The sequence below is a fragment of the Acyrthosiphon pisum genome, chromosome X (assembly GCF_005508785.2).
Source record: "Acyrthosiphon pisum isolate AL4f chromosome X, pea_aphid_22Mar2018_4r6ur, whole genome shotgun sequence".
Classification (NCBI taxonomy): Eukaryota; Metazoa; Arthropoda; class Insecta; order Hemiptera; family Aphididae; genus Acyrthosiphon; species Acyrthosiphon pisum.
In genome coordinates this window covers 41,554,845-41,564,921 of record NC_042493.1, presented here as the reverse complement: position 1 = coordinate 41,564,921, position 10,077 = coordinate 41,554,845, and the positions used below count along the sequence as shown (strand labels likewise).

The following is a 10,077-nucleotide window of genomic DNA, read 5'->3' as shown; positions in this document are numbered from 1 at the left end:
TAACTCGAAATAATTTGCAAATTTTCGTGATTTTTCCATATTTTGTCATTTTTTGAACTTTAAATGCTTAAAAAAAAAAACTGTGACTAACGATTTTTAATATTTTTCATCTGCCTTTGAAACAATATACTAGGAGCCTTCTATTAAATTTTCAAGCTTTTTTATCCAACAAATAAAATTTTATTGATATTTTTAGAAAAAAAACTAAAAAAAAATGGAAAATAAAAATGTCCGTAAAGAGCTCAAAATACATCAAAATATTTTGAAAATGTTATGGTGTATAGAAGATGCTAAGATAAACATTCAGTCAAAATTTCATGTATCTACGGTAATTTTTTTTAAAGTTACACCAAAAACCAAATTCAATTTTGTGAAAAATCGATTTTGCGTAAAAATTCCCGTTTTTCCTTAATTTTTCTTTTGTTTTTCCCGGCGCTTTTGAAAACCACTGGGAAATTTAAATTTTGACCTCCCCAATGCACCAACGATATTCACTTTCCCATCGAACGAGATACTGAAGTCGAAAATCGAAGCATTATTTCGACTACTTATCGTGTACACAGACACAAAAATAAAAAAAAAACACACATCATTGTAAAATCAATACATTCATCGTTTCACTCAGAATCTAAAATAGAAAATGAAAATGTCCGTAAAGAGCTCAAAATAAATCAAAATATTTTGAAAATGTTATGGTGTATAGAAAATGCTAATATAAACATTCTGTCAAAATTTCATGTACGGTCATTTTTTTTAAAGTTACACCAAAAACCAAATTCAATTTTGTGAAAAATCGATTTTGCGTAAAAATTCCCGTTTTTCCTTAATTTTTCTTTTGTTTTTCCCGGCGCTTTTGAAAACCACTGGGAAATTTAAATTTTGACCTCCCCAATGCACCAACGATATTCACTTTCCCATCGAACGAGATACTGAAGTCGAAAATCGAAGCATTATTTCGACTACTTATCATGTACACAGACACAAAAATTAAAAAAAAACACACATCATTGTAAAATCAATACATTCATCGTTTCACTCAGAATCTAAAATAGAAAATGAAAATGTCCGTAAAGAGCTCAAAATAAATCAAAATATTTTGAAAATGTTATGGTGTATAGAAAATGCTAATATAAACATTCTGTCAAAATTTCATGTACGGTCATTTTTTTTAAAGTTACACCAAAAACCAAATTCAATTTTGTGAAAAATAGATTTTGCGTAAAAATTCCCGTTTTTCCTTAATTTTTCTTTTATTTTTCCCGGCGCTTTTGAAAACTACTGGGAAATTTAAATTTTGACCTCCGCAATGCACCAACGATATTCACTTTCTGATCGAACAAGATACTGAAGTTGAAAATCGTAGCATTATTTCGACAACTTATCGTGTACACAAACACAAAAAAAAAATAAAAAAATAAAAAAAAAAACACACATCATTGTAAAATTAATACATTCATCGTTCCACTCAGAATCTAAAAACACACATCATTGTAAAATCAATACATTCATCGTTCCACTCAGAATCTAAAAAATAATAATAATAATATAACAATTTATTATAGTAATAATATGTTATACAAGCCGATCCGTCACAGCTTCGCCCGTGATTGGTTGTTTATTTTGCCTCCGGACGTTGATATGTATAATTTTTTATTCAAATTTTATCGTTTAATGTGATTGGCAAGTAAATATAAAAAATGGTTGATGAAAACGTATTGAAATGTTTCTAACGGTAATAATGTTAAATATATTTTTATCAAAAATAGCTGATCCCGTGCACTTCGTTGCCCATTAAATGTGGGTACCAACTCTATATGACTCAAATTTTGTTCAATTAATTATTTAATAATCGGTGAATGGTGTTCAAAACTTATTTTAACTTTTCCGTGGCCCAGAATAAAAATTCTGATTCGCAGCAGTATATATTATCAGGTAGGCAATGTACCTGCGGTAGATCGCGGACCCCGTGCTGTTTGTACGTAAGTGTATGATTTAACTCTAAAGTATTAAAGTTATAAAAAGTTTGTCGTTTTTACTTAATTCCCACCTACGAGGGATTAATATAATCAATTAATACAAAATCCTAAGCTATAACCTAACCGTACTAAAATCCAATGAATAAAAAAAACCAAATTTAGTCTTTATTAAATTAATCTATCTTCTTTCCAGAAGTCTAATCTACACACAAACATTCATACCAAGCTAAACCCGTGCACTCCGTTATCAGTAAAAAATTGCAACTTAAAAAAATTATGATTGTTCAACTGTTTTTGGATGTAACTTGCTGCAATGTTCAATAATTTAATTTGGTGCTAGCTTGTACCTGATCTGCCCAAATAACCAATGGAAACCAATAATAAATAAATACTAATCTCTACCGTAGACTGTAACCAATGGCAACTATTTAAAAAATAAATAAAAATAAAATTTCCAATTTCGAATCTCGAGATCCCTGTTTGAGCACCTCTTTAAAATGCAAATTTCGAAAAATCCTTTCTTAGTGCGCCTATACATAGTAATAAATACATTTACTGAAAATTTCATATGCATAGCTTCAGCAGTTCCGGCTAGGCGATGATGAATCACCCAGGACAAGTCTTTTTATATATACAGATATATTATATAAGAAAAAAATAATAATTTTAACTCACGAGGATCGGTGTATATTTAGTGTCATCCTGTCCATTGTTGAATAGATAGTTTTCGATGTTGAAATGTTCCGGAAATAGATGTGCTGATCGATCCCGTACTCCTCTATAAACGACGACTACAATGTTTTGCTTTTCGAAGTTCTACGCCCCGAAACAGCCAGTGGCGGATCCAGGGGGGGGGAAAGGGAGCATTTGTACCCCCCCCCCCTATCGTTGTAGTTTCCTTTTGTTCTACACTGTGTTTAGCCAATTTTGTAGTAACATTTTGTATTTTTTGTACTTTTGCCCCCCTCCCCAACAAAAAAAAAAAAAAATGAAGCCCTGGATCCGCCACTGGAAACAGCTGGCGCTCGGAGACCAATAACATTAATATTTGGTTTCGATAAAAAATTATGTTTTTACGTGAATACCGGTGATGATGGTAATACACGTAGTATACGATTTGCCTGTGTATTAGTGTACCTCCACGACAAAATAACGTATTTACGCATTGTTTGTTTATCTCATGCGGCGGCGCGTACACCATGACGGCGGCGATTTCACGGTCACGATCTATACTTTCTTCGCGGCGGCTCGATCGAATAAATCACCGTGTGGCTCCCGAATCGCGGCAACTCTCGTTGCTTGCACCACTGGAGGAGCGTTACCTCCACACGCAACCAGTTGTTAGTGCCCACGGTGGCATCTTATGTGTTTATTGCGATGACGGTCGTATATAGGTATACACCGCGGTCACTCGTATAACACATCTTATGACGGCGATTCGGGCGGCCGCTGCACAGTAACGTAGGTATATATTGTTGTGGAGGGCGAGTACGGGGCAATGCGTTAAATCGCTGACGTTACCCTTTCTCACGCTGTGCCTTGTTCCCGTTCAATAATACGGCGCGTTACGTTTTATATAATATTATATTACTTGAAATATTCCGTAGATGTTCCGCAGTTTGACAATGTTCTCCTTTAATGTTTTGAAGTTGTTGACGATTAAAACGATCACACAATAATTATAAGAGAATAAAATGTTGGCGTAATTTCTTTTACTCGTGGTTAATAACGGACACTGACTAATAGCCGTATTCCACAGCTGCCAATAAAAATAACGATACGAAATCACTTTGGCTCAAAATTATATTCTTTATTTAATATTGTAATAATGTTTTAATAAAATAAATACTCTGAAATGATCTGTAATGGTAATGCGTTAGGTACTTAAAGACTGACTGCTACGTGTGCGAATCCCTGCATACGAGCTGGTCATCCGTCAAAAAGGGTTTATTCAGCAGATTTGCAAATTCCTTAGACCAGTCGTGTGGAGAGGGAGTCCTACTCGCCTGTTGTCACACGCGTATCAGTTTACAATTATAATATGTTTAATTATTTTACAGCTAAATACAATAAAACTACAACAAATATAAAATAATGTTACTAACAGTATTCAGTGGTTCTTAACAGATTTTTATTTTCTCTCGGGACATTATGAACTTCTGATTGAACAATTAATACATTTTTATATAAAAATTAATTTGTAAATTTACGTAGTTTTGACGAATTTTGTCAAATCTTTAACTTTTAAATCTAAATGATTATTAGAAAAATCTGCAATAGCTATAATATCAACTTCGTGGCAGGAATCGTGTATTCAGTTTTCGAGTTTTTTGGCCCAGCAAAAAAATATTTATCAACATTTATGGAACACATTGAAAATTAAAATTGTGTATAATATACATAAAGCTCAAAAAGAGTCAAAATATTATCACGAATACTAATATAAACATTTGGGGAAAATTTAAAGTATTATCTAAGGTAATTCGTCTATATTTTAAGAGATGATCGATTTCCCCGATGACAGACAAAATGTTTGATGGTGATCCTCACATTTGGAGAGAGGGGGAAACGAGTTGCAGCATACTGAATAATATATTATAATAATATATCTCGATTCGCAGCAGCCATCGCTCCTCTCGGTCAGCTGCCACCATAGGCGTGCGCAGGGGGCGAGCCGGTGGAGCCGGGGCTCGACCGGAATCTTTTTGGGGGTATAGTAAAACGTTTGTCTATACTTATTATAAATTATAATAATATGTCTGAAAATTTTATTTGTAGTGACAGTGAAATAAAATAACAACTATTTGTGTGTACCTCTACATTAATTGTATTCATCTAACAAAAACATTGTGTACAAAATAAGTACTTTGATTAAATACATTAATAAGTTGGTTATAATCTATAAATAGTATACATATACATGGTGTTTATTTAATATTAATATAAACCGAGTGCGGACGACCGTAGATGTATTGCTCCACGGTAAAACCTATACGTGTATAATTAGTCGCTTTCAAATAGAAGACCGTAAACAGACTGACCTCTCATTTCTCAATAATCTATTCACTAATCAGTATGTTAAGTTGTTAACTGTTTATTGTTGTCACTCAGTCACTACACACTGGTCTGTTAGTGTTTAATGTTTAATAATATTTATATTAAAGTTCGGTGAATTAATATGATGAGACATAATTATTATAATTAATTTTATTCTTGCCAATATCGGTCGTATTTATTATTTATATCGTTTTAATTTTAACATTAAAAATATATGTTTAGAAATTAGCACATATTATATGTTGTGTGCATATTTAACTTGATTATATTTTTACATATAAATATTACACTTTTTATATTACACAAAATTAAAATTTTACAATAAAAATGTATGTTAATGTGTAAAAAAAAAATAGGGGCACTGTCAAAGTATTGGGGCACTAATTCTACCAGGCTCGACCGGAAATTGAAGTCTGCGCACGCCGATGGCTGCCACCTCCATTATCCAATCTCAAATTCAGTATAATAGTTACTTTTCAGTTTTCAATATATTATACAAATCAGTACCAAACGGTTCAACGGTATAACTTATCCTATTACAGACGTCTCTACTCTTTACTTTCATCATTATTGTTGTATCTATTAGAGGATATAATGTTAAGATTGTTGCATTTGGAATTTGAATTTTTTCGCAGAAACCAAAGTCTGTTCATAGTTTATACGGATAGTATAATAATATAATATATTTATTATACCTATTTATTACATAGATAGGTATATAGGTATTACCTGACATCGTCATCTTCGTGGTCTTCGACTGCTTTGGGACAATTGTAACTTATATTATTATATATGTGAGTATAAAATATATAATATACAGATAAATAATTACCCTATGTTTATAATTGAATAAATAATTTCTGCATATTAATAATAATTAATTATTATACATAGGACACAGGTAGGTAATAAATTAACACGTGTTCTGTAATATGCATAGAAATGTAGAATATAATATTTTCAAATAGTACTGGAAATCACATATTATCTTTTGCAAATAGTAAATACCCATAGGCGAAATTATAGAGCCCAAATATTGGTGTTCCTGACACCTATGTGATTTTTAAATTACGAATGTGTAAAAGAACAAACGTTGTCACTTGTTAGATTGTTAAATAATATCAAAATTCAAGGCGGGTATAACGAGTTAAAAAATTTAAATTAATTAGTTACTTGACCGCGAGTTGTTCATTGTTTTTAAATCAACTTCTAACTTAACGAGTTAAATGCTTTCCATTGCGTTACATATTTACCTACATAGGTAGTTACTAGTCAGTTAATACAATTATTATAGTCACGTCACATAGTGTCCACGCGGCTCACGTTAAGTTAAGATACGCTACACGAACATCTTATTGTCTCAGTCTTACAAGTGCGTAACATAGTAAATTGTATGGTCAGCGAATCACGCTTAGCTTCGTTAGTTTAAAAATTAGAGTTAATTAGCCTATTATAAAACTTGATAGTGAAAACATTACCTGTGTTTTAATGTCGGTTTTTTTCAGTGGTCGGGACGCTACTGTTTTTTTGTAGCACGCTAACGCTACTGCTACTCCCCCCAAAAAGTAGCTCGCTATCGCTAAAGTTACATTTTTTTAAATGTAGTGCGCTATTTCTAACGCTATTGTTTAAATGTAGCGGGATACTTTTTCGCTACATTTAAAAAAAAAAAAATTTTTTGATTTATTTAGATATTCAATTGAGTACTTGGTCATTATTTGTTAATGCCTACCGCTATTTTCTTGTTATTTCGAAAGGCAGGTTTATTCAATGCATCTCATGTATTTTTGTAACAAAACTCAAAACAGATTAAACGTTTTATTGAAAATTGCCAATTAGTAGTTCGTACTAATTAGACATTCGGTCACTGGGAGAAAGGATTTCATACAGCAAGGAGATTAGTGATTACAAAGAATTTTGATCTGCTAAACATTTTTTTTTAAAAGTTTATGACAAGCATGGATCTAGAACATCTTACGCTCCGCTGTGTCAAGTGTCAAGTGAACCTCGTCATTGAGTAGGTCATTGTGATGGAAGTGTTAAATCTGAATTCAATGATACATAAAATCTAAAATACTGTTTTTTTACATATAAAATTCAAAAATACACGCATCTAGTCATCTTAATTAAATAAATAAACATATATCATAAATATGTTACAAACAATTTTAGATACATATTTCTATCATCAATATATTAAATAATACAAATTTTAAGCCACGTTAATTATTTCACAACTACCTATATAGGTATAATACTGTAATAGTGATCAAAATAAGTAATAAGTACCTAATAAGTAATCACGTAAGTATATAAACAAAAATGTACCTAAACAAAATACCATGTGAACCAACTAACAAATAAATAAGGTATAATATTATAATGTATAACCACTGTATAGACTATAGAATATATTAATTACTAACAAATAAGTTATAACTTACCTATTCGTAGGTAAACAATTATAATTTATAATAATAGTAGGTAGGTACAGTATTGCTTCTTGCTTATTCACAAAATATAATATAATATTAATTGTGGTTAATGGATATTAAACATAACAGTAATAATAGGAGTGCCTAATCATTATTGAAAAATATCCCATATCTACACGTTTGTATACGCGTTAGACATTTTTCATGATTAGTTATTATAAAACATTATCTTATTATAAAAATAACAATTTATCTATGTGTATGGATAAGAAATGTGTGTACTTGAAGTTGATGCAGCTGTATTTCACATTGTGTCATTATAGCAGATTATAGTACTTGATTAGCTGTGTATGAATATAGTAAATATAATATAATTAAAAACTGTTAAATATATTGTGAGTAGTAACAATTTGAAAAAGTGTTTGAAGATTTTCGCCCTGTTACAAACAACAAAGTTACACACTTATTCTGTGGAAGAAATTGAAGTATTTTATATCTTTTTTATTTAAAGAATGTTTTTTTAATTAAAATTCTATACATATTTACTTATTATTGCTGGAGATTGTTACAAACGGATCCTGCACTGTAAGGTAGGTATAATTTATATTTTATGTATTTATATAATATATATCTATAAGCTTAATGTAAATAATTAAATACCTATTCAATACATTTTCAATGTTACATTTTAATATTATTGCTAATTATTTCCCAGTTTGTTAGAACGTGTTGTTTGGAGACTATGTTGTTTACATTCATCTGAAGAATTTGAAGTATTATACAGTTATTATTTTCTAAGTTGTTATTACATTTCTATTTATTAGTTAAATTTTGTGATTAAAAATTTGTATACATATTTACTTGTTATTGGTAAAGATTATTACAAACTGATCCTGCACTCTGCGTTGCTTATAATTTATGTCTTTGTACGTACATGAAACACTTGATGTAAATAAATAAATACTCATTACAATTTTAATGTTAGATAGGTATTGTATTAGTTGCTAATTATTTCCCAGGTTGTTAAAACAAGTGTTGTCTTGACTCTACTGATTACATTCATTTGAACAATTTGAAGTATACTGCAGTTATTATTTTGTAAGTTGATATTACATTTCTATTAATTAGTTACCTTTTTTATTTAAAGGTTTTTTAATTAAATTGATATACATATTTACTAATTACCTATTTATTATTGGTTATTATTGGTGGAGATTGTTACAAACTGATCCTTCACTCTACAGTAGGTATATCTATATTATATATATATAAGCATAATGTAAATAATTAAATACCTATTTTATACATTTTTAATGTTACATGATAATAGTTGTAAAATATTTCCCAGGTTGTTAGAACGAGTGTTGTCTAGACTCTTCTAATTTGTAAGATTATAATATTAGATTGTTAACTATAAGCTACCACTTGGTTTTAAAATGATTTGTTTTATATATGGATCGAACTTTGGAAATTGGAAAGCAATAGTATGTCATTCATATATTTAATAAATAAATGAATACATAAATAAATAAATAAAATGTCGTGAAGATGATGAAACAGCAGTAACAATGTAACTACCATAAAATATTTTATTTGTATAATTGCATAAAATTCATCAGTAACATAGTTTGAAAAATACTCTCATTCAGACATTAAATATTAAAGAAAAATATGTATCCAATGACCAATACAAATACAACTGACCACGACAATGCTTTAAATGCAAAGAAAATGTGACATATTATTTTAGGAATTATTAATTCAGCTAAGAGAAATATATTATCAGGATCCTTGTATTAAAATATCTTCTATGTTTTTATTTAAAAATTAAAATGTAATAATACATACCTACATTGATAAAATAAGTAAATGTCCTTATATATGACAAAAAGAGTAATCGCATTATACAAATTACAATCATATACCGATTCTAGAAAATTCTAATTTAAAATTAAATCGTTTTGTTAATGTAGGCACTCTTCTTCATACACCAACTAAATAAACGCATCATTGTAAAATCTTTAAATTTATTGCTCAACGCAGAAGTAAAACGTGAAAAATCTATTGTCTTATTGTCAATAAAATAAAAAATAATCTCTTAAAAGAGAAATGAAGTAACATCAATTTTTTAAATAACCCAAAACATGTATTATATTACTTAGCAATACAGAAGTTTACAAATGATCATAATAATTAATATTAAATGTAAATGATTATTTAAAAATTTTATTAGTTATGAATACCCATATTTATCCATTTATTCATTTCCTTGACGTTTCTTGTAGTGATTCATTGAATTTTGTTAATTGCTCGACTGTAAAACCCAGTTTCTGTAAATATTTAATTCAGACATCAATTTTTGGATACTTATAAGTAATAATTTAGATATCTAGGTATGTTTTCTTTAAATACAAATAGTACATTGAATTTCAATTCAAAATACAATTCTGTTGGTACCTTAATATAATTTAAAGCCCAAAGCCCCAGAAAACCACACAGTTATTTAGTTTTATTTTTAGATTCTGAGCGAAGTGATTTCATGATAATGTGTCTTTTGTTCTGTTTGTACATGACCATTTGTTGGAGTAAAATGCTATATAGAAAGATAA

General features: G+C 29.5%; 1 protein-coding gene across 1 annotated transcript in view; it reads right to left on the bottom strand.

Annotated features, from left to right (window-relative positions):
• Positions 1 to 9,630: 9,630 nt before the first annotated feature.
• The window catches only part of LOC107882151, a 24,514-nt gene continuing 24,067 nt past the window's right edge, over positions 9,631 to 10,077 (bottom strand). Inside the window, exon 5 of the mRNA XM_016805279.2 lies at positions 9,631 to 9,798. Within this exon, the coding sequence (XP_016660768.1) occupies positions 9,730 to 9,798 (69 nt within the window). The 3' untranslated portion in view covers positions 9,631 to 9,729. The remainder of the gene's footprint in view (positions 9,799 to 10,077) is intronic.